Below are 27,623 nucleotides of genomic sequence, written 5' to 3' on the forward strand. Positions count from 1 at the left end.
CTGGTTCCGAGTTCTGAGGGCTGACTGAGGAGCTCTGAGGGTTGATTTCAGAGTTTTGAGGGCCGAGTTCTGCGTGCTGATTTCGGCGTTCTGAGGGCTGATTTGGGAGTTCCACGCGTAGATTCCGTAGGTCCGAGGGCAGATTTGAGAGGTCCGAGGGCTGATTAGGCAGCACCGAGAGCCGATTTAGCAGCTCCGAGCGCAGATTCGGGAGCGCCGAGGTCGCCGCGGAGCCACCGCCCCCGGGCGGCGCTGCTCCGGCGGCGCAAAGGGAGGCGCGATGGGCGGTGCGTCCCGAGGACGTCTGGCAAGATGGCGGCGCCCCCGGACATGGAGCTTTCGCCAAGCCTCAGCCTGGAGCTGCTCCCCACAGACCCGCTGCTGCTCATCCTCAGCTTCCTCGACTACCGGGATCTGGTGAGGTACGGGCGACCCCGGGGGATGGCACAGGCGCGGCGGGCGGAGCGCTCCCCGGCATGTGCGGGAAAAGGGTTTGCCTGCCTCCGGAGGAGGCGCTGAGGGGAGGACACAGCCTGAGCTCCCTTCCCTTTCAGCAGCAGCAGCGGGCTTTCCCCCCTTTTACCTTCATCTTTCTAACAAAAATGAAATGTTCCCTCTTACTGAGAAGGGGATGAGGCCCTGGCACAGGTTGCCCAGAGAAACTGTGGCTGCCCCGTGCCTGGAAGTGTCCAAGGCCAGGTTGGACGGGGTTTGGAGCAACCCGATCTAGTGGAAGGTATCGCTACCTATGGCAGGAGAACCGGTTGATCTTTAAGGTTCCTTCCAACCCAAACCATTCAATTAATCTGTTTTTCTCTCCTTCATTATGTGTTTGTACCAAAATGGAGCAGTAAGTAAATTTGTGAAATCAGTATTTCCCCGATGTTTGTGTTTCTACGGGCAAAAGAAGGGTGGTCTTGTTGTTAGTAGATGTATTCCACCGTTTGAGGAAAACCAAATGAAAAGAAGTAAGGTGACTTTTCAAGGAGAAAAAGTTGAATGAAAGTGGCAGGTGCCTCTTGGGTTCGGTGGCTGAGGGGTTGTGAGTCATACAGGGAAGATGAGAGTGTGGTTTTGGGTAAAACCTCAGCATTCAAGTGTGAGGTTTGTCAAGTGATTGAAACCACAGTGTTTAATCAAAGAGGGAGGAATAAACATAAGAAGAAAATAGAATATTACCAGAAATGTGGGGGGGGTAGTTGTATTTTTTTATTACCCCTAATAAATATTAGCCAAGAATGATGTCAGGGAGAATTCTGTTAGGATATCAGCAAAAAAGACATTAAGCATAAGCAAATACTGTAACAGTTGTTAAGGTGGCCCTTAGATATTTGATAATGTGCCAACTTTGCCGTTGTTTGTGTAATTAGTGAAAATGGCTTTAATTGCACTTTTATCACATTTGAAAACCACATGTTCCTGTGATGCTGTGGTGACTTACTCCCTTCCAGAAATTACCGGCTTAATTGATAAACACCAATACAATAGATTTTATTGTATCAAAAAAAGGGTTTTTTTACTTTGGGATATTTCAGTTCCCCACCTCCCAAAAATATAAAAAAAATCCATGTCATTAATTTTTTGCACAGCCAGATGTCCAGGTGCGAAGTGAATGTGTTTGTGGGGATGTGGATGGAAAGGGTAATGTCAGGGAATACAGGAGAATCACTTTGTTGAGGTTGATTTTGAGATACTAATACAATTCTAGTTTAAACAGTTTATAAAACCCCAAAAAGCAGTAACTGGAACCTTGTTTGGTACCCTCATTTGGGGTGAGGGTTAATTAGATGTTAATTACAGCCTTTGAAACACACACTTGTCACACTGTAAAACAAGCTACCAGAGGAAGTGGTGTTGCCACATCTAAACTGATGATGCCTTTTGGAGACTTTCTTCAAAGTTTGTTATTTAAACAATTTAAAGTGGAAGGTAAGTTTGTAATATTCAAACTGCGGTTTCTTTCTTTTCCCTTATTTCTGTGGAAAAGATAAGGCAGAGCCTGACCATCCAGATAAAAAGGGATTTAAATCATAGCTGGCCTGTGCTACTGGAATGCTTTCCACTGGTGGAGTGGAGTCATGCTGGAATCTTTCAGGCACTGTTTACTGTGGTGTAGGTCTGCAGGGTGACCTGCTTTACAAAAGTACTTAATTGCTGCCAGTCCTTTAAGTGTGTGGAAAAGTAGTTCATGACTTACCCGACTGTGATGAGGAGCTTTAACTATTCTAAGCACTGCTCTAAAAGGACAGCTAAATAATTTTCAAACTCTGCATTCATTTATTTCATGAGAGTGTGATGTGTGATACAGCATTTCTCCCTGTTTGTTTTACTGCAATCACATTTAATGATTTTATATTTATAGTTGCTGCTATTTGAATCGAAGATTAAATCAGCTATCAAACCATGACCCACTGTGGAAAAGACACTGCAAAAAATACTGGCTCATTTCAGAGTAAGTGGGATTGTTTTAAGCTTTTTTTCCTATGAAAATGAATTTCTAAGAGATGTTGTTCAGACGATTTTCAGTCCATCTTACTTCTGCCTCATACTCCCAGCTTCTCCATAGCTGAGAAAAGCTGAGTAATGTAGGATGTAAATTAGCTTTTCACCAGCTCTAAGGTTCACTACCAGACAGAGCTCTGTTCAGAAGGCGCTTTGTGTAAAGGAGTATTGTTTCTAAATTTTCCCCTAAGTACCCCAAATGTTTCCTAATTCTGTTCCAACTTGCTGTTGAATAGATGCTGGAATTAATTGAGTTTGTGTAGCTTCACATGGCACAGAGTGTTCCTGGGTTAATGTTATGCATCCCATTCCTGCCAAATAACAAATACCAACTCCTCCAGTTTAGAAGACTTTGAAGCTGCCATTTGAACACATTTTCTTCATGGCTCCTTAGGGAGGAAAAAAGCCGACGGAATCAAGGCTGGAGAGCCATCTTCATCAGCACCTACTCTGATTTAGGAAGATACATCCACTACTATGCCACGTTGAAAAAAGCCTGGGATGACCTGAAGCAATACTTGGGGCAGTGGTGTCCACGCATGATCAGCTCTTTGAAAGGTACCCTGGCACACCTGTGAGTAGGTTGGCTCACCCAGCCCTGCCTGGGTTACTAAGTCTCATGATGCTTTCATGAAAGGTGTGTGCCTTAATTAGCAAAGTCCTGAAAGTCAGGTAGAGATGCTCTCCCTTCCTTGTAAACACAGGCAGAGTCCTTGCCCAGTTCCTGCTGATCCATGGATTCCCTGAAATTAAGATGATTTTTTTTCTAGTGTCTGCTCTGTCTTTATCATACTTTTAGGTTGCTATGACCTATTGTTTGTTATTAGTGTAGTAACTCCATTCCTTCAAGGACCTGCTGGTGGGATTGTATTTGTGAGGTTTTATATGACCTCATTAAAACACTGTCACATGAAAGCAGTCATTTTAATCTGAAGCCAAACAAAAAGGATGTTTTTGGGTTTTTTTTTTTCTGTAGGTCTTACAGTGGTCCAGTGCTGGAACAGTAGTTTTTCCTTTTTTTTACTCCCCTGCAAGATTCAATTTTCAGTTTGTATTTTAATACTTGAAGTACTTCCAGTGCTCTAGGTCACAGCTACAGTGAGTTTGGGCTTTTTTGGTATAGGGGACAAAAAAAGTTTCTACATTTTCAGCCACATTTCAGTTTTCTGCATGAAGTTGACTTTTAGACCATGATGTCTAATTTAATCTGTGAAATTGAGAGACAAATGATCTCTTAAGAGACAATATTAAGAGACAGATTATCTCTTTCTCATTTAAACCTTGCATTTTCTTGGTTTGTTTGGATAGTGCTGGATTCTTTCGTTTTGCTAAGTATTTTTCAAAATAGAATGTGAAGCTTTTATTTATGTACAGAAAGACAAAAATTAATTTCAGATTACCAATTTCCGCTCTTAAAAAAGATGGCAAAATTACAAAATTTAGGTCTTTTTCATACCATTTGTAAGGGATATTGTTTCAATGTATTGTTAATTTATGTCCTGTCAATGAAACCGATAATGAGTATGAAAAGAGTTTTAAAAAAATGGATTGGAACAGATCACAGAGGCCACCCAGTTGATTTTTGCTGAAAGTGAGGGAGTTGGAACTCCCCTGAAGTGCATGTGAAAATGTAAGAATAGGTCTTCTCCACCCCTTTGTGTTGTTGATTTGAAAATCCCCATTTTACAACCCATTTATTGCTTCGGATTCCAGGTGAATGGGGGCTGCAGCCAGCATTTCTGTGTCACTGATTGAACTGGAAACTGACAGAAGCAGCCCTTAGGGTGATGAAAGAGTAAAATCAATACTGCCTGAGAGCTCTAACTGGGACTCAGTTATTGGCAGTGTTGTGGGGAAAAGGTTCATTCCACTTTATGAACATTTGCCACTTTCAGGCCTGTTGAGGTTGCACTGGGCTGAGATGGGTGCTGTATTAAATAATCAATTATAGTCATCATTTCCTTTCCAAATTTATGTGATACTCATTGTGTACCACGCAGCATACAGCAAAGCCGCCAGATACTGACTTGAGTCAGTACCATGGATGAGGGCATTTACAGATTTCATGCTTTATGTTTGAAGTACCTGAACTATCCTTTCTTTTCCAGAGAGTGTGAGGGAGGAAGATCTGGATGCTGTGGAAGCACAAATCCGCTGCAAACTCCCCGATGACTATCGCTGTTCATTCCGTATCCATAATGGGCAGAAGTTGGTTGTTCCAGGGTAAGGACTGAAGGCTACTTACCAAATATTAAATTCCTTTTGTATTTCTTAGTCACTTCACTTCCTAAAAGGTGAAATGTCCCCTGAACAGGATAAATGAAGCATTTAAATGTATTGTGACTGAGTCACCACTTAAGTGACACTTCCAGAATTGGCTGTCTTCTAATCTTGGAAGTAATTGGAAGCCCAGCATGGTTTTCTAATTGCTCAAATTACTCTTAACACTTCCCCTTTTCCTAGTAAGAACCCTTGTCAGTTTTTTGCAACAACTCCAAACTTCCAGCTGTTAGACTTGTAATCATAGCACTGCAAGTTGCTCCCCTGAATTTTGGCTTTGTATTACAGAAGTAAATTAGCCCCTTGCACCCTTCAGGCTTCATTCTTTAATAATTCTTTTATTCTTTAAGATGGTTAGGGAATGAATTAAAATCAGTCATATTAATGTAGAATCAAGTTTTCAATTCTGCAAATTAATTTTTCTCAGTGGAAGATTTTACTATTTTATGCAGTTTCTGCAATAAAAAAACTCTCTTTTACATTAAGAAGGCCAATGCCCAAAGTTTCTGGTATTTCCACTGTAGAAAAGTTAGATGTTTGAAGCACCTGATGAAGTACTGCAAATGTTAGCAAAAGATGGAGAACTGCAGCAAATCTTTGCAATGTCTGTAGGGAGGAATGCACTCGTATTCCTCTGCCAAAACATGTAAAGAAGGTGCATCTTTATTCATGTTGAGTGTTTTATGTGCAGAAGGGATATAAGAAACTTTTATGAAGAAGCCATAAGGATGATTTCTAGTTCTGTTTTCCAGGAGAGGCTTGATTTTTTAGAGAGGAGATAGGTGTCCTAGGTCTATAGATTTCAAATGGTGCTCTACAGGCTGTGTACTTCCTCTCTTCCCACTGTTTCGTTCCCGTGAAGCCTCTACTGTAATGATGCGGCTATGGAGGGGCTGCAGGAGCAGACACAAGGCTCTGAGGAAGTCTTCCAGCTTGGAGAAAGGCTGCCAGGGGAAGGTTTAGTCCCACTGGTGGGGAATGAATGCTGGAAAGATCAGGGGTAGGCAGTGGAAGTTTGTGCAGCAGGTTGTTAGGTCAGAAATGGAAATGATGTGGGACTTGTCCTTGTTAGATGCTTCAGGTTTCTGTTGCTGGGATGTTGGCACTGCTTCTGTAGAAGGTGCTAATTCCAGGCCAGACTTCCTAAGGGGAAGGAGGAATGGAACCTGTTGCCCAGGATGGGATCAGCTTTTAAGATGCTGACATGTGGCAGCTTGCACCTGAGTCACTGCTTTCATAACACCAGTGGAAGCTCAGCATCTGCAGGAATTTACATCTCATTTGCCTTTCCCTAGTGTTCCCAGCTGGGAGTGTGGGTGTGGACACCCAGGTTTGGGTGATGCTTCCACAAAGCTAGGATGATGTGAACTAATAACCTAGTTCAGCATACGGATATTCGACTTGGATTTCACCTCAGTCTAATATGCATCTAGAGCACTGAAAGAAGCAGTTTCCAAAAGATTACAAGCCAACTTTGCCTTGTGAATGATGTCTCCTGTTCATGTTTTTGTTGTTCCCAGTCTGATGGGAAGCATGGCCCTGTCGAACCACTACCGCTCTGAAGACCTGCTGGACATCGACACGGCAGCTGGAGGCTTCCAGCAGAGGCTGGGACTCAAGCAGTGCCTGCCCCTGACCTTCTGCATCCACACTGGCCTCAGTCAATACATGGCCTTGGAGAGTGTGGAGGGACGAAATAAATATGAGATCTTCTATCAATGTCCAGTAAGGAAGACATGTTTATATTTCCCAATGTACTTTTGTGCTCATTGGTAGTGCAGGAGCCTTAGTGGGAAGTTGAAGCTGTAAATTCGGTGGTCATGGGCACATCCATAGGACAATCATGTGAGTTCTACATGTCTGAGGATCTGACTGGGACTACAGTCATGTGTCAAACAGCCAGACTTCAGGTTTAGTGAATACAGAGGAAGTGTTCCCTGTGTTATTTAAATTTTAACCTTGAAAGTCCAATGCTCTCTAATACATCCTTAAACCTCTTTCCCTTTCAGGACCAAATGGCTCGCAATCCATCTGCTATTGTTATGTTCATTACAGGTAACACTTTAGATTAAATATTCAAAATAAAATAGTGTGGGATTATCCAACATATTTAGAAGTATTCCACTTGGCTTAATCTTGATTTACCATGGGGTGGAGGGGAAGTTCCACACAGGGCATTTCTTTTGGCATTTTGAAGGCCGCAGGTAAATAGATCCACTTCCTCCTTTCAGAGCTACTTTTATACAAGGTTTGCATTTTGCGGATTAGTGGTAGGAAGGAGGATAACAAACTTGGAGTCCCTTAGAATTCCAAAAGATCAAAGGACATCACACACAGCTCATGCTCTAAGGAAGGACTGGTAAATACACTTAATTTAACAGGAGTGGGAGTACTTGATAACACATCAGGGAAGGCAAGGATAATCATTTCTTGGTAGCTCAGCTTCAATCCAGTTCTGAATCACTAACATTGACAAACAGTTGAACTCTCTACTTTTCTATTGAACTCTATATTGCAATACTTGGAAGATTTATGGCTGAAAAATTCTTTTGCAGAGAGCTGGTATATGAAACTCCCTTCTTTGAGAATTAAATGTGACAGCTTGAGTGTCTGCTTAGCAATCAAGCTGTTCCAAAATAATGGCTGTGGGTGTATGAAAAGCTGTTCTCAGACAATGGCTGCAAGTGTATAAAATCTCAGAATGACATACAGCCTTAGTCTTCAGAGATTGTAGAGGAGTGCAGAGTGTGTCTGATTTATCCCTCTTTTGAAGGAAATGCTGCAGTGTTCCTTAGAAGCTTTCCATATGGAATCTAAGTGATGAGACACCACTGAAGACTCTGATTATAATGTTAAATACTTAGCTAAGAGTTTCTTCATTGGCTGTGTCATTTCTGGAGGATGCACCCTGAACTCTTCAGTTCTTAATTGGTTTCTCAAAATTATCCTTAGTGGTAGAATGATCTGGAATATTGACTAACTCACCTCAGTAAGCCTGAGAGGTTTTTATAAAAATAATCAAAGCTTTAAGCTTTTTCCTAGAAGTATTCACTGTAATGTGCTCAGTAGTAAATTTACCCATCCCTAGGAATGCTTTTCTTTCTTGGCATCTAGGTACATCTTACTTGGAATGGTTTACATCCTATGTAAACAAAGTTGTCACTGGAGGTTATCCTATCATCAGAGACCAGATTTTCAGGTATTGTGCCTGGGATTTTTAACCTCAGTGCCAGGTTTTGGTGCTGCTTCTACACATACTTACTTCTCCCCAAGTAGTTTTGGGTATCTGATACAAAAGCTGGTGGTGGGGAAAGGAGAAAGCCCATGAAACTACTGAAAATAAACATGTAAACCAGAATGCTTAAAGCAACTTCATTTTTTTAACCAGAATATTCAGAACTTTCCATTAAAAAGTTATTTTTCATGGCACCAGAATATTGCATTATAAGTGATCCCAAGTTTAGCAAACAACATGATATTTATTCTGTGTGCCATGAGTATTTTTTTGCTGCAGGACTGTTCAGAGTTATTAAAAAACCAAATGTTTCAGCTAATTGGTCTCTTGAGTATGCAAACAAGCAAGTTCTGGTGTTTGAATCTTCATGCACTTGCAATTTCTTCTAAATACAGTCAAGAACCTTAATTCTTTCAAACTGGGATGCTGTAGAACCAAGTCCTTGGATCTGTAAATGAATTTGCTGCTAGAGTTTCTAGGTTGTTATTTTTTTATGACACATCCCTATTTAAATAAGTGTTTTTATTAATTATTAATAAAAGTTAACCACTGTGTGTTTAGTTTTCTGTATTGAATGTGCATAGCAATCTGCAGAGTTAATGCTCTCCTCTCTGTAGGTATGTGCATGATAAAGACTGTGTTGCTACCACAGAAGATATCACTGTGTCTGTGTCCACCTCTTTTCTACCTGAACTCAGTTCTGTACATCCACCACATTATTTCTTCACTTACAGAATCAGGTAAAAACAACTGAATTAATTCTTACAATGCAGGATAGACCTGTGGAATGTTCAAAGCAAATTTATGCACAGCGTTCAGAAATGTTCTATAATGAACAGGAGGTGCACAACATGCACTTTTTAATAAAATAATCCTAATCATTACTTGGTCAGGTACATAAAGTACCAGTCAAATTGGTAATTGCTGAAGTGATGGCTGGGGGAAGAAGTTAGAAGCAGCTCTTGTGATTTAAAAAAGGGTAAAATATAGTGAAGCATGGAGACGGATCTTGACAACTGATGTGGGTTACCTTAGTGGGTGTTTTCTTTTCCCAGTCTACTTGTTGATTCCAAGGGCACTAAAGCGTTTCTTGAAAGGAATGTATTAAGTATGTTCTTTGGCTTCTAGAATTGAAATGTCCAAAGATGCCCTTCCTGAGAATACCTGTCAGCTGGAGAGTCGATACTGGAGAATAACAAATGCCAAAGGTGATGTGGAGGAAGTCCAAGGTCCTGGAGTAGTTGGTAAGTGAAAAATTACTGGAGAGAGTATTTAATGTTCTTGTTATTAAAATTCTGTTATTGCCTGTTCGTTGGGTTGTGGGGTTTGTATTGAAATCAGGGAAAAAGAGATGTATCCATCTGTTCTGGCTTTCAAGTTGCTTTGTAAGGAGTATCTGAACATCCTGCTACTTAGCCCCTCCCCAGTTTTTTATAATACCAATAACTGCTGAGCATCAATTTATGCATCCACTGGAATACAAATTGATCTGCCTGAGTCTGTTGTGGAGTGTAAGTCCTTTAGCAGCTGCTAAATGGTAGTTCTCCATCAGTCCTTACTACTGTAAGGACTAACCCTGATATTTCACCCACAGGAGAATTCCCAGTTATCAGCCCAGGGAAAGTCTACGAGTACACCAGCTGTACCACGTTTTCCACAACCTCTGGATACATGGAGGGCTACTACACCTTTCACTGCCTCTACAACAAGGACAGATTCTTTAACGTCACAATCCCTAGGTTTCATATGGTGTGTCCAATGTTCAAGGTGTCTACAGCATGAACGGTAAGCAGAAATGCAGATGGCTAAAACAAACCCCAGAATGATAAAAATGACCAAAATTACAATGCTGAATAGTATTCGTATTGCTGATTCCATACAAAACATGCCCCATGATTCAGAGCTCCTCACTGGTGCCTGCAGACATGGCATTGCACGAGCCACTTGGGTTTCAGAGCACCCTCCTTGGTGGGAGCACACGCATTAATTTTAGCCATAACAATGTATCTGCTCTATTCAGACATGCTCCAGTTAATAGTGGTTTAAAAACTGTAGTCTGTGATGTGCATTAGTTCTTGCTGAAAGTGCATTTCATAAAGTCACTTAATGACTTTGCAAATCACCAAGATACTTCTCTTGCTGTTAATTATAATGTAGTTTTAGTTTGGAGATTGTGGGTTAATGATATCATTTCTCTCTTTTCTTTGACACATTTAGAGAAGGGCTCTTGATTTATTTTATCCCCAGTTTTTGTGCAAGCACTGAGGGGCTGTGAGCTTTCCTCAGGAGCAGGCAGCTGCTTGCACACTATGACAGGTTTATCCCAGGATTTCAGACCCTCATTCCCAGTGGCTGTAACAGTAGGTGCCAGCAGATGTCGTGCTTCTAACAGAAAATGACGTCTCTTAACTTTTGCTCCCATTTTTGGGAGTTGTAACTCCCTTCATGTCCAACTTCCTTCCCTTCAGCTGATTGGAAAAATAATCTGCTTTTCTCTCTTGCTCCACCCTTGTTTTAAAAGTACTAATGACCCTTTTGTTTTTAATTTACTTTAGTAAAAAACAACCTAAACCACCAAGAAAATGGGTACAGCTGAGCTGCTGAACTGTGGCTTTGCATAATTGTAGGTATGCAATATTGAAACCAAATGAATCCTTAGGAAGTGAAAGGTCAAGTAGTTTGGCAAAATGACCTCTTGCAAATTAAACTTGGTTTTAGGACATAGATCATAGTGTCTTCTTCAGCTAATGGGTGTGATAATGCAGCCCAGATTTTTCTAGGCAACTGTTAGTGCTTTCCTACAATTACCTGGAAGGGAAGATTTTAATTAAACCTGGGTGTGTTTTGTATTAGGCAACAAATGCTAATGAGTCTGCAGTGGATGAAGACCAGGATTCCACAGGCGCTGATGACTGCCGAGATCCACGTAGAGTGTTGGACGTTCCTGCACCCTCTGGATGCTGCCCATGTCACACTAGTGGGATTTTTTCCCAAACAACCTGTTTGCATAAGCTGAACTCTTCAGGGCTAGTGCATAGGAATATTTCTGACTGTTGTAAATGAACTCTGTTGCACATCAGGGCAACTAGCATGAATGTTGGTGCCAGTTCTCATATTCATTAGAGTATAACTTCTGTTTCACTGGTTTGGAAGTGGGGGAAGAGGGAGGAAAACGGGGAGGAAGAGGAAGGTGTTTGGGCTTTGTTCACTTATTCCTGAAGTGTGAAACAGTTTGATAGTCCAAGGTACTCATATCTTACATTTTCAAAGTATTGCCTATTTATGATCATACTGCAAATATGGTGTGGGTATTTGGTTTTATACAAAGCATTAAAAGGGTGTATCCTGTTGTCATTTCTCGTGAGTTTCTGCTCTGGATAACTGCTGCTAAGAATGAAACTTGCAGTTTGGTCTGAATATCCCATTTGGGTGAGATTAGGTGCTGTTCTGCTTTTTAATTATTTTTTTTAATTAACATAGTAACAGCAAAAAATTCTGGTCTTCAAAATGTATAAATTAGGAGTGAAACTGGCCTTATTTTTAGACAATCTGTTTGTCAGCTGGATTTTATGCTAAGTGACTCTGACTGGAGAATGCCTCTGGGAATGTAGTGTCCATGCATAATCTGCCACTCGTTAACTAAGGAATTTCTCAATGACTACAGAGTATGGATTTGTAAATATGTTTTGAGGGTTTTTTCCCCGTTACATGATGTTTGCTGTTGTCATAGGTGACAAATCTATGTTATGTATCATGTTTTCCTGAGCCCTGGATGAATTTTTGTAACTGAATACAAAATAAAAGGAAAAAAAAGGGGAGAGGCTGGCAGAACAGCAGATGACTAGAAAATTTATATTTAAAGAAGTATCTGTTTGCTTTATCCTTTTTGGGTTTTTTTTGTTGTTGTTTTTTATTTTTTTTTTTTTGTCATTAATAAACAACTTGACTGCCTGTTTTGTTCTCAAGTGCTACATAGGACTGTTTTTGCCAAGACTTGAGCAATAATTTTGTGACCAGCATTGGTGTAGTCAGTTCTTTTGACAGCCAGAATTTGTAGGTTTAATGAGGTAGACTGGTATATTGTTGTTCCAGCTCAAATTTTCCATTATTGACTAATTTCCAGATTTCTCTTTTTTTTTGCAAGTCCAGGTTTTGGATTCTTCATGTGCTCAGCTTTCCCTGGTGCATTTTCCACAGTGGCACAAGGTAGAAAAACAAATACTGAGTCTGATCCCTACCACAGTTGCTAGGTGAAACATCTCCAGAAACAAAACCAGCTTGTGTTGTCCCTCACAGGAGTCAGAACAGCACTGAGTTGCTGGAGTGCTTCCAAAACATAAGGATTTTTGAGGATTACCACACAATTACCTGTGAGGGATAAGAAATTATCACAAAAGTTTTGTCAAGGATCAGTATGAGAAGGTTTTAGTGGAACTAGAATTTTCTGCAGGGTTGTTGGTGCACTGTGTGTTTCCAAGGACAGATAACCCTCATGGTTGGAGGCTGTTCTTGAGAAATTTCCTCCTAGGATCTCTATGTTCTAGTACAGTGGAATCAGCTCGAGGACATGGGACTCTACACAACAAACAGTGCTAACTCTTGGCAATTTCACTCATTTTTAGGGAGTGGTTCTCCCTTGGATTGTTACAGATGAGCTGGAATTCTTGACTGAGAAGTCAAGATGCAGGACAGTGCTGTGCTTTCAGCCTCTGAGAGCTGCGGTGCCAGGGTTTGAGACCTCAGCTTTGGGCGTAGCTGGTGGCAGAGGGGTCTGGAGTGAGGAGGGAACCAGGCAGGGAATTGAGGGATTGCTGCTCCTCCCCTGAGCACAAATGTGTTTGTAGCAGGCCAAAGGGTGTTTCTTTGCTTCAGGCAGCTATTTTATCACAGGGTCGACAGCCTGGAGCTGCCAACAGCGCTGCAGCTCCTCATGATGTGCATTTGAAGTGGGGCTGAAGCCAGTGGCTCTGCTCGCCCCTCCCAAGAGGTGTGAATCTCAGAATCATGGAATGAATGTGAAATGAACAACAAAGGAGTTGATGATGTTTGGCAGCACTGCTGGACTGTGGGAACGTTTACTGAGCAGCAGGAGAGAACTGAGTCGAGGTCCTGCTGCTGCAGACAGCACCTCACTGCTCTGGGTGAGCACAGGTGTGGGATAGTGTCATTCCAGTGCATCCAGCTGTCCAACACTCCCTGTAGTCACTGGAATCCTGGGAATGTCCTTCCCTTTGGCCACCATCCTGCAAGCTCAGCCTGAAGCTCTGCCACCTTCTCCTGACTCAGATCTGACTGATGCTTGGTTAGGACTTCACCTGGCCAGGTAAAACCAGCCTCGTTGAATACCTCTAGACTCAGCTTGTGGTGAAACCCTGGTACATCCAACACAAACATGTACCTGGTCTGGTCTTTTTTCTGTCCCTATGCTGACAGTCCCTTTATAATTACTTTGTAGGATTCCTTAAACATTTTTGTGGGATTTTGCTGGCTGAATAGTTTCATGGAGGGGACCTTTGGACACGATTTCTTTGCTGTGATGCATCACAGAGAGAAAAACAAGTGGTGTGCCAGCCAGTGAAATAAAAAAAACAACTGAAAGTTGCTGTGCAAGTTATTCCAGTGTTTGGTGCTGGTTTTATTTTTTCCTGTCATTGCTTAATTTCTCAAAATTTATGCAAAGAATTTAAGGTGGAAAATTCAGATCACGTTTGAAATAGCATTTATCTGTGATGATACAGATAAATGTGTGCTCTTACAGATAAATGGAGGAACTATTGCCAGATTTTGGGAAAGGAAACCAGGTAAATGTTCAGCTGTGGCTGAAATTCCTCGTCTAAGTGAATTAATATGAGATTTTTTTTCTATCATATTAATTGAAGGGATTCTCATTTAATAAGCTGTGTCCAATAATCCACAAGCATCTTACACCCCTTTGCTTTTATTTATAGCTTAAACAGAGGCAAAATCTTTTAGACAGAAGATCATATGTTGAGCTGACTGATAATCCACCAAGAGAATCTGATGTAAGTTCTGAGTGATTTAGGGTTTGCTTTAGGTTTAGTAAATGAATTGGTAGTTTTGGTGTGGTAATGAAAACAAATATAAGAATTCTTTTTAAATACAACTGGTAGTTTTACTGGTATTTCATATTGTCCTCAAGTCAGCACTGAACTTTTTTTTCTAGGCACCATGGATCTAAGTATTAATAAAGTACTTTTGGTGTCCTCAACTACATTTCTATTGGTTTTCAACACTTTTTTCTCATTTGTGAATGTTTATATTCAGGTACCTCTGGAGGAAAGTGCCACTTTCCATTCCTAGTTGTTCCTTTGTGTATTCTAAAACCCTTCACTGTTTTCATTAATCTATTAATTCACACCATGAGGAGAACGTGAAGTCCCTTCCAATACTGAAAAGGCATCCAAGAGAGCTGGAGAGGACTGTGGACAAGGACCTGGAGTGACAGAACAGAAGGGAATAGATTTTAAGTAATGGGGGTAGGTTTAAATGGGATATTGAGAAGAAATTATTTAATCAGAGCAGGGTGAGGCCCTTATACAGGTTTCCCATTGAGGCTGTGGCTGCCCCGTTCCTGAAGTGTTCAAGGCCAGGTTGGATGGTTGGAGCAACCCGGGCTAGTGGAAGGTGTCACTGCCCATGGCAGGAAATCTTGACGTTCCCCTCCAACCCAAACCACCCCAGGATTTAACCCAAGTGGCGATGGCCACAAGCATGGCCACATGACTCGTGAGCGAGGGTGGCACACGCGTTCCTGGAAGCGTTCCTGGAAGCCTTCCCGGCCGGCGGGAGCAGGGAGCGCACAGGTACCTCGGCCCGCCCGGCCTGAGAGAGCGCCTCTGCCGCTTTCGGCTCCGTCAGCGGCTGCCGGCCGCATCCCCGCCCCGCCCCGGGGGCGGCACCGCCAGGAGAGGCATCACCGGCGAAGGCAGCATCGCACCCCGCTACCCGCACACGCCAGGATTTGCCCGGGGAAGGTGAGCGGGACGAGCCCGGAGCAGCGGCGCCAGCGCCGGGGGCCCGGCGAGGCCAAGCGGTGGCGGCGGGGGGAGCGCGCAGGTCCCCGCTGTGGGGGAGAGAAGGGGGCAGAAAGCGGGGAGAAAGGCGGCTTTTCCCGGGAGCTGCGAGGAGCGGGGGGCAGCGTTTGGGTAGAACTGTGTGCTTGGCCCGGGGCAGGTGTGCTCTGGCCGTGCCCTGAGTCACGGCGGCCGCACCGCAGTGCGCTGCGCTGTGCGGGCCGGGCGCGGGGCCGAGGGACGGAGCGGCCGCGCACGGTGGTGGAACGCGGCCAGGAGGCAGCGGCACCTGCCCCGCCGCGCCCGGGCACGGGACACGGTGAGCCGCTCCCCGCAGGCATGCGGCTTGGGGTCCCCTTCGCCCTGTCCCTTCCCCTTTCCCCCCGTGCTGTCATTTGCGATGACAGCAGCAGCAGGTCTTGTCCGTCTGCCTTCTCCCAGGTGGGACTGCAGAGAAATTCTGTTTCACAACCGGGCGCTGAGCCTTCCGTGCTGTAGCAGTTGCTGTTTCTTGTCATTGAGATGGGTCGGATGCTTGACTTATAAAACTAATTTAGAAAATTCGGTTTAGGAGATGTTTTCTGCTTTCATTTCTTTTAAGCCATGTTGAGAATTGCTGTTTATATATATTGTAATTATTTTTCAAAGGTCTGAATTTCTGGATGTCTCACACAAGAACAATTACCCATTTTCCCAAAAATAGATGCATTGAATTACTACTGTTTGGTTGGCTCTGAGGATTTTTATTCATCTGCCTTACATTTATGCTGGTCATGACTTGGTGTTGCTAAAAGGCAAAGCTGTTTTTGTCTGCCAACACATGGGTGACTGAGGACTCCTGGAAGATGGAGAGATTCCCAGGGTGATTCTGTTTGCTGCCCAGAAGGGCTCCTCCTGTATCCACCAGACTTAACAGTGCTCCTGTAGATCCACATCACTGTGGGTCGAGACTCTGGCCTTGAAAGGCTTCTTGCAAAGTTGTTTACCCCAGAAAATAAGCTCATCTTGCACATTATGGTTTTATTTTTTATGTTTCCCCCTCAGCTCAATAGTAAGTCATACAGAGAGAAGAAAAAGGAGAGCAGGTTGGGTTTTTTAGTCATTGGATGGGGTTTCCTAAAGTTCTTTTGGATAGGTTTGGGTTTTTTGTCAGTAGAAAAATGAACTAGACTTAGGGCTGAGAGGCATTTAAATACTTTTTTGCCGTGAACCCATCTTTTTAAGTCCACAGTCACTGTCCTGGGAGGAAAAAGCTCCATCTTAACATGGGTAAGGTCTGTCATGCTAAAATCTTACAGCTGCAGGCAGAATTAAGAGCAATGACACTGTTTCACTACAGTTTTATCAGATATAAAATTTGTTATCTGAATATTTTTAATATTTTGGAACTTTAAATGTCCCTTGGGCTTTAAAGACAAACATAAATCATGTCCTCCTAGCACAAGTATGTTCCCTCTCTCCTTGCTATGTCTGCTTGATGCCTCCTTGGAATATCCTACTCTGCAATAGCAGAGGTTTTTTCGTAGGAGCTGTGATTGTAGCTCAACATGCAGAAATCTGTCTGTGAACTCCTGCTTTGGAGCTGCCTATGCTTTAAAAATTCCTGACCTTCCCATCTCAGGCTGCTGCCTACGGATTGCAGCAGCCATGGTGACCTGAGCCACCGCTGCAGGCACTTGGTGAGTTATTGCCTGTGTCAGTCCCTCAGTAAGAGGGACAAATTTTTGGGAGAGGGGAGGCAAAACCTCCTGTAGAGCAGCCAAACCTCTTGCAACCCCATGAGAGAGGAGAAAGGAGAGCAGTCTGGCTCCAGGGTTACTGGGGAATTGCTGAAAGAGAAAAAGCATTTGAGACCTTTCGTTTTGTTAGGTGCATTTGGAACTGTGAGAAATTGGGAGGCCTGTTGAATGGTGTAATCAGAGAGGAGAGAGGAGACCCATCTGAGCCTGTCAGGGCTCAAATATCAGTTCTGAGAATAAAAATCCTGTTCTCAGAATAAAAATCCTGCCTTGGAAAGTGCAGTTATTTTTCTCTCTTGTGTTTCCCTTTTTTTCCTGGACAGTGCTTTCAGTTTCATACTAAAACAAGTCTTGAAGCCTCAGTTCATCAACAGGCACTTTGTTTCTAAATAGAATAAACTTGTAATACCTCTTTATGCCCTCAAATTAGGCAAGAAGCATGACCAAGATGAACTGCATTCTGCTGACCACCTGCATTGTTCTGATTGCTTTTTGTGGCTCTGGTGAGTAGAAGAGAGGGACTATGTGGTTTCATGTTATGACAGAGGCTGAGAAAATCATGGAAAAAATGCCAGAGGGAAGAAAAAGAGTGAGAAAGGCCTAGATTATTTAATACCACTGTGGGGAATGTCAGTAACCATCAAAGCAGGGCTCAGATTCTGTTCTGGTTGTCTTGGGTCAGGAGAGAGAATTGGGGTCAGGATGTGGTACTGCTTAACACAACAGAAAACTGGTATTGTGCTGCTAGAAAATGGGATTCCTCCTGTGTGAATTGGAAACCGGTGTGTAGTATGGGGAGAGGGAAAGGAGATGGAATTAAAAAAATTGATAGAATAAAACTCAGCCTGTATCTGCCATTGCCTGGAAAAGGCAATCTTCAACATTTAATATTTTGCTCTGCAGGCAGATAATGGTAAGTGTTTTTAAAAGTGACATAAATACATGCTTCAAGATGTGCCTATCAAAATTTCCAGCCTCAATTGGTACACTGACATAAGCTTGTCAATTTTAACTAAAGTCTTGAGTTTAACAATTTTAGCTTAAGTCTTGAGCTTAATAACCAGGCATATGTTTCGTGACAATTAGATGCAGATAAGTGATTATTCTTTTTTTTTTTTTTTTTTCTTTTCCTTTTTAATGATGCTGCTGCTGTCTCAGTAGTTTATTACTCAGTGAAGATAAACCCTTGTTGTCTTAGGTTATACCTTAAGATGTTACCACTGTGACAACAGCCCTACCGTGTGCAGGACCAACAGCACCTGCTTAACAACTGAAGACACTTGCTTGCAGTTGAAATTTGGTATGTACAGTGTCCCACAGACCTAAAATAAACCCACTTGGATCAGCTTTCATTACCTCTAATCTGGCCCTAGCATGCATTTCTCAGCCTCACTCAAAAGGAGCTTGCAAATACTCTTGAAGGTCATACTTATATCCAAGCCATAATGTGTGATTTAGATCGGTGAGTTGTAGCTGTACAAGCATGTACATAGATAGCTGTATATACAGATATAGAAAATAAGCAAACAAATAAACAAAAACACACACAAGGGAACTTGAAAAAAAATAAGACATTGAATTTAAAATACAATTTCTTATTCTTTGTAAACAGATAAAGGATGCCTAGCCCACAAAATAAAGCTGCAGATAAATGGCTCAGTCATTTATGAATTGACACTATTAAAATAAATTCTCTTTTCCTGAGGGTGAAGTGATTCATATCTCAGGAAAGACATCTTTAAGTAGATCAGGTTGCTCAGTTTGGCCTTGAATGTTTCCAGGGATGGGACATCCATCACCCCTCTGGACAATCTGTGCCAGTGTTTTACCACCCTTATGTACTCTTCTGGCTCTGTCTACTGCACATTTTTCAGAGAGCCTTGTCAAGTGCTGGCCTAGGCTACTCAGGGCAGTGCTAGAGTCCCCATCCCTGGAGGGATGTAAAAGCCACGTGGATGTGGCACCTGGGGACATGGGCTAGTGGAGAGCTTGGCAGTGCTGGGTCAAAGATTTGACTTGATGATGTCAGAGGTCTTGTTTAGCCTAAATGAGTGAGTGCAGGCTGAGCTGGCTGGTGATGCCAGGTACTACTCAAGCTCCACCCTGTATTTCCCAGTGGGTGAATTGGATACACACCACTAAATTCCCAGTGGAGGCAAATTTGGAAACTTCTAAATACCTGAATTTAAAAAAGCAAGTACATGGCTGTGGCAAAAACAAAACTATAAGGCTGAGGCTGGGGGCACAAATGGCCCATGAACTACGGGACGCAAGACTTTTCAAAAAGTGTCCCTCCTGGGGAGGGTGAGAGGCCAAGCCCAGTGATCTGTCCTTGAAATTTCATGTCAAATTGTCATTCCCAGTTTGCTATGAAATTTGGGGGTACATTTTATATCTTACTAGCCACTGCTGTGCAAAGTACTGTGGGTGGGACTGTGGTCAGATATTCCACTCTTTGTACAGAGTATTTTTTACTAGGAGGTTTGTGCAACACATTTCTGAGTGTGGGGTCAAAGAACCACGCAGCTTCTGCCTCCCTCCACTGCCCCTGATGCCATGGCAACACAGACCGTAAGGCCTGCGTCCAATTTCTGTGTTTATACCATGGGCCCTGTCACAGACTAAGCTTTGCCTTCTCCTCACTGTTTTATTCTCTAACAGTGGCAGTCTAAGCATTGCTTCTCTCTCCCTACCAAAAATGGTGTTACTGTCAGTACTCTCTTAATCTGTTTAATTTTTTTGTTCCATAGGTAAATTGAGAACTTTCTCCTGCTGGAAGGCATCCCAGTGCAGTATGAATGAAATTGCAGATTCCTTCCTGTTGGATAATTTTGAATTCTTTTGCTGCCAACACGATCTGTGCAATGAGAGTGCGATTACTGGGGTTAACAAAGCAGCCTTCAGTATTGCTTCTGTAATGGCCATGTTATGGATGCTCCTGTAATAATCCTGGTTTGTAAGCTGTCCTTTCAAGATGAAGTTACACAAAACCATTAACTCTTTTCTATATCACATATTTTCAGCTCCTATCCATAGGCAGAAACATTCCCGTGTAATTTTAAGTTGTTTCCCAAGGTTCTGTCTGTTAAATCACTGTCTCCATTAATGGGAAGGAGATGTGTGTTGTTACCATCTGTTTTGATCTGTTCCCCTGTTCATGGGGAAGATCAGCTCTTGTGAAGTGGTGTTATCTTGTGGAGAACCTGGGCAAACTCCAGTGGGTGATGTGAAGGAGAAGGAACACTGCAGCTTTTCTGCTGGAAATTGTCATTTTTCTCCTGTCCCATAAACTGTCATTATTTTTGCTTGGCATTTCTGTGGGTTTTGATTTGTTTTGCTTTGGATCCTCCTTGTCACAAGCCAAGCAGTAGATCTGCCTTCAACACAAGATGTGTTGGATCATAAGTGTACCTTGCTGCAGTCTTTGTGATGAATATGGAAATATTCAGTTTCAAGTCATGTAAACACTTTGTTCCCATCACTGTACATTTGGGTTTTTTTCTACAAGCCAATGATATAACCTTGTCAAGTGCTGTTATTTTGGGTGAAAGCATCTACATTTCTTAAACCAAAACCAAAATACTGTTACAAGTGAGAAACACTTCTCTCTCTTTTTTTTTTTTTTTTTAATATATATTTCTGTGAGCATGTAGACAACATGTGATTAACTTCCTTTTTGATATTCCTCATACATTATCCAGGCTTAGGATTTTAAGTGAGCATGTGCTTTGCACTGAGTATTTACTGGTATACTGAAAATCAATTATAATATGCTAAGGAGTTGAAATGGCACATGTAGGTTACTTCCCCACTAGCTTTTGGATTTTGTTTAAAACAGTGACATGTAAACTTAACCCTTCAAGCTTCCACCTAAGAGTATTAAAATCTTGTAGAACTTTCTTTCCATAAATGCCAATGCACAGTATAGGTGTGTATTTATATAGCATGAATAAAACCTGCTCCATCTGTAGGTGTGAGGGGTCATATACTGAAATACTTGCTGTGGTGGAAACATACCTTGGGACATCTCTGGTACCTGGGGATCTTCTCAGTCAGGTGGGATGCCAGATCCTCTTTTTTCTTCTTCTGGAGCTGAAGATATCCCTGCCAGAGTTGTGTCCATTGCCAATGAGATACCCTCTTCTTGAGGACTCTTGCTTGTGGTCTTGACACTTGTGACACCAGTTCACCAGTCACAAGGGTGAACAAGGGTGTTGTTCCAAATCCCCAATGTATTCCACAATGTACCTTTTGGTTGAGCTTATTGTAGCTATGAAAGTGTCCTGGGATCTCTCCCGTCACTTGAAGTACGGAAGTCGTCCTGTCTTTGATTAATAAAAATGTCAAAAAAGAAGAATGTGGAATGTGTGGTGATTTATTGGTATTTACAGTTGGATAGAACTCCAGTGGTTTCCATGGGAGGTGCATCCATGCTTCCCATCCAGAGACTCAGCAAGTTCCAGGTAGACTTCTCTCCTTCCTTATTTCTATTTCCCACTTGATTAAAAACAGACACTGGAAGACAGCAATTTCTGCACAATGACTTTTTTGCTGCAGCACCATTTGTCAAACTCAGGCTCATTTCAGGTGAAAACGTATTAAAGCACTGGCTCAATATAAATTGTGGGAAAGTTTGTAGCAGAGAGGTATCTTTTGTTGGAAAAGGTGATAGATTCCTGATGTTTAAGTCATCCATTATGTCATGCAGCATTTTTTCTCTATTATATTATCAATGTCTTCTTTGATGGTGGTATTTTTAAGCTTGTTTCATTGCTGTATGGCCTGCATATATAAAATATTCCCCTTTTTTGATAAGTTCAAAAAGAAGCTCTGTATTTTGTGTGTCTAATCTTCAAGCAATGATTTTTGCTATTTCTTTTTTCATAGCCTTGAACACTTTGTCTAAATTATCATACTTTTTTTTTTGGTTTCTCTTCTAGAAGGAGTCTAAGCAATGAGTCCTTATGTTTTAAATGTGTTTTTTTCTTTTTGTAAAGATCAACCAGAACCTGTAAGGTTTGCATTTTCTGAGTCTGTCTGTGCTGACTACTGAGCCCTCTCCTGTAGTTTGAACAGCGACTGCTCCTTGAAATTCAGCATTTCTCCCCCTGTAGCTGCAGCATTATGCCCAGATTTGCTGGCCAATCCACAAAGAGGACCATTAAAACCAAGAGAGACATTAAAACTTCAATTCAAATATTAAAATATTAAAATTTGTCCAGCTCTGAGTCCACCAGGACTCCCAAGTCCTCTGCAAAGCTGTTTTCCCCTGGGTCAGTCCCCAGCCTGTGCTGGTGCCTGGGGTGATTCCCAGCCTTTGGGTGAGCATCACAAAGTGGTGCCTGAAACCCAGGCACTCCTAACTTTCGGCCTCCTTCAGTGGGAATATTAGCCAGAGATTTTGTGTGGTTCAGCTGTGCCCTGTAAGACCCAGGAGAACGCAAGATAGAGGCAGGGTTAGTGGCTGTGTCACCGTGCAGAGGTGTTTTGTTGCCCCCTGCAGTGAATGCTGGGTTACTTGTCACTGTTGCCGGGGTTGCTTTGGTTTTATTTTGTATTATAATTATCTGAGTGGTTTGCTTTGTTCCGAATTAGTGGCATGACTAAAAACTGATCCTTTGTGCTTTTTATGCCACTACACATAATTTATGTACTATTGGTCATCTGATCATCCAAGAATATTCTTCCCTACATCTACTTCTCAGTTGCTCTCATAACCAGCAGTCTCTTTTGGGGGAGGACCACACAAGTTATATAGGAACAAGAAGGAGAAGGTAACAAATAGAAGCTTCAGCAACAGCAGAAATTCATTCTTGTGATCTGTTTTTACCATGAATTCCTCCTTCAAGTCCTCATGGTGGTGACCAGGTGTCCTTTGACTTGAACTTGGGCATGGAGAGAGCTTGGAAGCCTCCTGGTACTGGTAGGACTCTGGGGCTGGTACACCTGGTTGAGAAGAGTTTAGCGTTATCCCGTGTGAAATCCTTCTCTAGTTTTACCATCCCTCATCAAAGATGAGGTGGGATGTCTCTGTGTTATTTCAGGATGCAGGAAATTGTAAAAAGAAGCAGATGCAAGTGGAAAAGCAGACAGGCAGGGCAAGCAATTTCCTCCCACTCCTTTTTGGTGTGACAGGAATGAGGAGGCTGACCAGTGAACAGCTTTATTTTGTAAAAAGGAGCTGCTAAGATAACAGAATAGTCCCAGCAGGGAGCTGCACATTAAGTAACTCGCTGTTGCACTAACAGGGGCATCTGGATACTGCTATTATTAATGTTATTAATATTAAATGCATTTAACAACAGTGGTATTCCTCCAGGTGGAAGTGAGTTTATTGTGGCTGAATCTCTGTGTCTCCAAGGGCTTGGATCTCACTGGTAAATAGTCAGTCCTAAGCTGGCATTACCGTGGCAGAGTTTGGCTGTGCCTAAACGTCCAAGAAAGCATTGTCTATGAGATCCCCATGTTTATTGAGGCAGAAACAACCACACTGCACTTTCTGACTCCACACAAGGTGAATATTGCACTAACAGCACAGTGCTAACACCATTCTGCATTTTAGAGAGGGAGAAGGGAGCTGCGAAATCCCCAAAAGAAGTGCATTGTCATCTCCACTCCCATCTTTCGAAGAATAATTTATACATTGGGATATAATGAATACCTGCAGATGATAGTATTTTTATGGGTATGACAATTTACAAGCATAGGGAAAACTGTCCTAGAACCTAGGAAAGAGCAAATTAAAAATATTTTTGGTTTCTTCCTAAGTGGAATGAATTTTAAAAAAGAGGGTTTGGAGCAAAGTTCCTCTCCTGAATAACAAAATCTCTGCATGTGATCCAGTGTTGGTTCTATTTAAGGGATAAGCAGTCTTGAATTGATTGAGGTGCTTCTGTACCCATATCCCAGCACCTTGCAAGTCCAGCTGAGTTATTCATGGCACACCAGCACTGTTCAGGAATGACAGCTTCACTATTCCTCACTGCACAGGTTTGGTTTGATGCTGGATGCAATTCAAACCAGCCCCTTACACCATTTTGGTAGATAGGGATGAAAGTGAAGCAACTGCACTCCTGTTTTCTCCTCTCACAAGTATTCAGAGATGCTGTTGTGAGGCAGGTTTGGAGAAAAGCTATGGAGACACTGTGGGATGTGTGGGATCACAAAGGTTACAGGTTGAAAGGATGGATGTTGTAGTCAGATTCAGTATGGAATTTGTTTTGGAGACAGCTGCAAACCACAGAAACATTATTCTCCAGGGGATTCTCCAAGGAGCGCTCTGTGCCACACACAAGTGTGCAGTTCTGGAGTTCATTCCATGCTGAGAGTCCTATTTCCAGAGATGCTAAAGTCTTCCAGGGAGCTTCAGGCATCAATCATCATCAGCTGTCTTGTTCCTAAGTGGTCAGGGCTTGGGTCCTGAACAGTGTCATTGTTTAGCTCGCATCTAAAATGAATGACAGTAGGAGTGTTGCACCAGGAAAAGATTAAAGTGATTAAAATGACAGCCACATCTTGAAATGGAATGACTTTTACAGTCTGATGGGTTTCTTCTTTCCTGCTCCCAGTCATGGTAATGCTGTAGGATCCTGTGAATTGAGGTTTACTCTCTGTTCTGTGGGATGAAGTGATTCTTGTCGGGGGAACAGTGGGGCTGTAGCCCAGAATCCAGTGCCAATTATCTCTAGAAAGCTGCAGTTTGCAAACAGATAAAAAGACTATCTAAAATATTACAAAATAGAAAATAAAAATGCTGCTGCTTTCAGATAGAAGGCACAGCTTCCTTTTGTACCTGCTTGTTTTACCCTATAGCAAGCTGGAGGTGGTTTTCTTTTTTTCTCCTTAGAAAAAGGATTTTCAATCCACTCCTCTACCTGAAAGTGAGATCAATACAATTACTGTTATGAAAATTCCCTTTCTTAACAATACAGCAGCCAGTTTTTCTAGTATGAAAGTGTTTTTAAACTTTATTTATAAATATCTCTCAATTACATTATACACTGCAATGTTCTGAGGTGGTGGAATTTTATTGGAGACTTTGGCATTGCTCATGTGTAAATATAACAAACCAAAGGAGAGTCTAATCTGGAATGAAGACCTTTGTCTTGGGGTAAGGGCTTTAAATTGAAGGAAGGTGAGTTTAGAGTAGATGTTAGGAAGAAATTCTCTTTTGTTGGGGTGGTGGTGAGGCGCTGCTCACCTCACAGGTGAGCAGTTAATAAATACATGGTAATGTGTAGGGACAAGTATGTCTGGCTTGCAGGTCCCTGCTTCCTCACAGAAAAACGGGGGAAAAGTTTGAGAATCCCAGAACATCGGCAGGCCTCGGGTCCAGAGCGCCCTGTGGGAGGCAGGCGGTCCTCCGCGCCGCCAGGGGGCGCTGGGGGGGCGGGGGCGGAGCCGCTCCCGGAGGGCGCGGCCGAGGCTGTGGGGCCGCAGAGGCGGCGGCGACGGGGCCGCGTCGGGGCTGAGGGGGCTCGGCGGGTTCGGGGGCCGTGGCCGCCCCTCCGCCGCCCCACAGGTGAGTGCGGACATCGCGGCCGCGGCAAAACCCTGCCCTCCGCCGGCAGGCCCGCCCGGGCCTCGGCCGGAACGATCCCGCCCCGCGGAGCCCCTGAGCGGGGGAGGTGAGGGGGTCGTGCCCTCCCATTGCCAGGCGCGAATAGAGCCGGGCGGGAGGGGTTGGAAATGTGGGAAAGGGTGGAAATGACTCGTTGGAGTTCTCTACGCCCCAAATGCACCTGCGCTGCTCTCATCTGCTGTTTCTCCACTGGGTCACTCTTACAAAACAATGCTTCCCTTGTATTACATATATATTTTTTATATAATACATTTATGATGAAAAGTAAGTAACAATTCATGTTAATATTTAAATGTGGTCATTGTAACTAAGAAATCTTGTTTGTAACAGGTGCAAGTAATAGCCATATGAATGTCTCAATATATTTTTACAGGTTGTATGTGGTTTGGTTAACACTGCTTCAGTCTGTGCTCTGTGTTGTATATTCATGCAGATTTTGGCCAAGGTTTTTTACAGGAGCTTTAAGTTCATGTATGGTGCAGATCTTTTGAAAACAAATATAGTTTGTTCAGCAGAAGAACCAGCATCTTGGTGGGTAAAAAAGCAAAATGATTTTCTTACTAGGAGGAAATAATTAAATAAAAATGGTTTTCTTTCAGTAAGTGTGTTTTCAACACCAAATTGTTTCGGGGAATGGATTTTAAATAATATTAGGCTTACCTGGATTGTTACACAGTTTTTCTGCTGTAGGCCTGTGGCAGAGAGGAGGGAGGGGACTGCTATCACCTTCCTCAGTAGTGAGAGCTGGATTGAGGCGCTGCCTAAATCTGTCATGTGCCCCTTGTGCTGGGCTCTGTGGTCTCTGACTCAGGGGACTGAGGAGGCTGGCAAGTGCTCAGATGAATAATACATGATTAGGTTTTTTTAGCTGGATTTGGCTGCAGCTGGTAGAGAATGAGTTAGGAAGACAAAGCTGCCACTGGGGCTTTTCTTTTTGGTAACATCCTATTGTGATCAGAGCTGAAACCTCTGTTGTACTTTGAGTATTAGGAGAAAGTTGTTTTTTAAAATTAAGCGGCATCTGTTGTGACTCATGGAAGTTGTGGACAATAACGAGTTGAGGGATTGCAGCTTTAACTAAAGATTGCAGCTTTAACTCGCTGTCTCTATGCCATAAAAAAAGCAAAACCCATCCTTGGTTGATTTCATGCTGGGTAGGAAAAGCCTGATCAGTTTTGTTTCCGATCCTGATTTGGAAAACTTGTCAGTGTTTAGTGTCACTGATACAAATAAAAAAAAACACCAGGAAGGAGCAGTTGAAGTACTCAGGTAGGAATGCTGGCACGTGAGACCAGCAAAATGATTCCATCAGTCAGAGCTGGAAATAAGATGAAATATTTACAAATGCACCACCGTGTTCCATCTAGTGAGTCATTCTGGCCTCTTTGTACCTGGGTAATCCTTTTGTGTGTCTGGAAGTGAAATGAGCGTTTCACTGGAACAGGTTTGATGTTACAGCTCTGCAGTAGTTATGAGAGGAGGGTTTTACTTACAGGTTCTGCAAGGAGGATCCAGTCTGGCCTTGTAGGGGTTGTCTGCCATAGGTTGCAGTCTATGATTTCTGGATTAAGCTTTGAAGTGATGAACTGTTTTTAAAACAGCCTCTGCTATCAGGCTGCATTCTTTCAAAGATAAGCTGTGTGTTAATGATTACTATAAACTGCTGTCCAAATTCAGGCCTGGTCTGTGGATGTGTAGTTCAGAAATCTGTAATACAGAATGGGAAGGACACGTGATATTTTTTTCCTCTGGGTGTTCCTATTTGAGAGTGACAACTACTGAGCAGGTGCAGTGCTGGTTGTACTTTTCAGATAAGCATCAGTCACAGCAATTTAAGCAGTTTGATGTTATTTAATGGTTTTAGCCTTAATGTGTGATTTTTTAGAAATCTGCATTGCTGTGATCCCTGTTTTCTTACAGTGACAGGCAGTGTTTAAGGCCAGGTTAAATATTAGGCAACTATTTGTGGTTTGTATCTTCTATTTATATATTGGAGAGGCAGCTGTGCTGAATAATACTCCATGGCATTTACTCTTTACAGACTTCTCTGGATTATTTTTGGAAGTATTGGCATTTTACTGACTGGCAGTTTTTAGAAAAGGCACATTATGCATATTTTGTACATAATTAGAAGTGTTATTTCTCAACAACTGGTGGTATAGTGGAGATCAGAGGTGCTGTCAGAGCTGAACAAATCACTCTCAAGTATTTCACAACAAGATACATAGAAGTATAAATTTATTATAGTTACT

At 42.5% G+C, this 27,623-nt stretch overlaps 3 protein-coding genes across 7 annotated transcripts in view; all 3 read left to right on the forward strand.

Annotated features, from left to right (window-relative positions):
- Positions 1 to 263: 263 nt before the first annotated feature.
- FBXO3 (F-box protein 3) lies at positions 264 to 13,615 on the forward strand. Of its 2 annotated transcripts, XR_004498047.1 has the most exons (12): positions 267 to 422; positions 2,363 to 2,452; positions 2,897 to 3,060; positions 4,611 to 4,725; positions 6,303 to 6,507; positions 6,792 to 6,837; positions 7,897 to 7,981; positions 8,635 to 8,757; positions 9,146 to 9,261; positions 9,612 to 9,802; positions 10,871 to 13,340; positions 13,473 to 13,615. XR_004498047.1 is itself a non-coding variant. In XM_033515445.1 (10 exons), the coding sequence occupies exons 1-10, from the start codon at positions 313 to 315 to the stop codon at positions 9,797 to 9,799; spliced, it is 1,242 nt and encodes a 413-aa protein (XP_033371336.1). In that variant the 5' UTR covers positions 264 to 312; the 3' UTR covers positions 9,800 to 9,802. The 2 variants fall into 2 exon arrangements, 1 of the variants encoding a protein (XP_033371336.1); XM_033515445.1 differs by lacking the exons at positions 10,871 to 13,340; positions 13,473 to 13,615 and having other exon boundaries at positions 264 to 422.
- A 124-nt stretch (positions 13,616 to 13,739) lies between these two features.
- Positions 13,740 to 21,144, forward strand: CD59 (CD59 molecule (CD59 blood group)). Its single transcript, XM_015630988.3, has 4 exons — positions 13,740 to 15,012; positions 17,221 to 17,293; positions 17,989 to 18,090; positions 19,541 to 21,144. The coding sequence occupies exons 1-4, from the start codon at positions 14,758 to 14,760 to the stop codon at positions 19,732 to 19,734; spliced, it is 624 nt and encodes a 207-aa protein (XP_015486474.1). The 5' UTR covers positions 13,740 to 14,757; the 3' UTR covers positions 19,735 to 21,144.
- A 4,080-nt stretch (positions 21,145 to 25,224) lies between these two features.
- LOC107205695 (golgin subfamily B member 1-like) overlaps positions 25,225 to 27,623 on the forward strand; it is a 34,434-nt gene continuing 32,035 nt past the window's right edge. For all 4 annotated transcript variants that reach the window (XM_015630396.3, XM_015630401.3, XM_015630398.3 and 1 more), the window contains exon 1: positions 25,225 to 25,311. The gene's annotated coding sequence lies outside the window, so the exon portion shown is untranslated. The remainder of the gene's footprint in view (positions 25,312 to 27,623) is intronic.

The sequence above is a fragment of the Parus major genome, chromosome 5, assembly GCF_001522545.3.
Source record: "Parus major isolate Abel chromosome 5, Parus_major1.1, whole genome shotgun sequence".
In the NCBI taxonomy this organism is placed as follows: Eukaryota; Metazoa; Chordata; class Aves; order Passeriformes; family Paridae; genus Parus; species Parus major.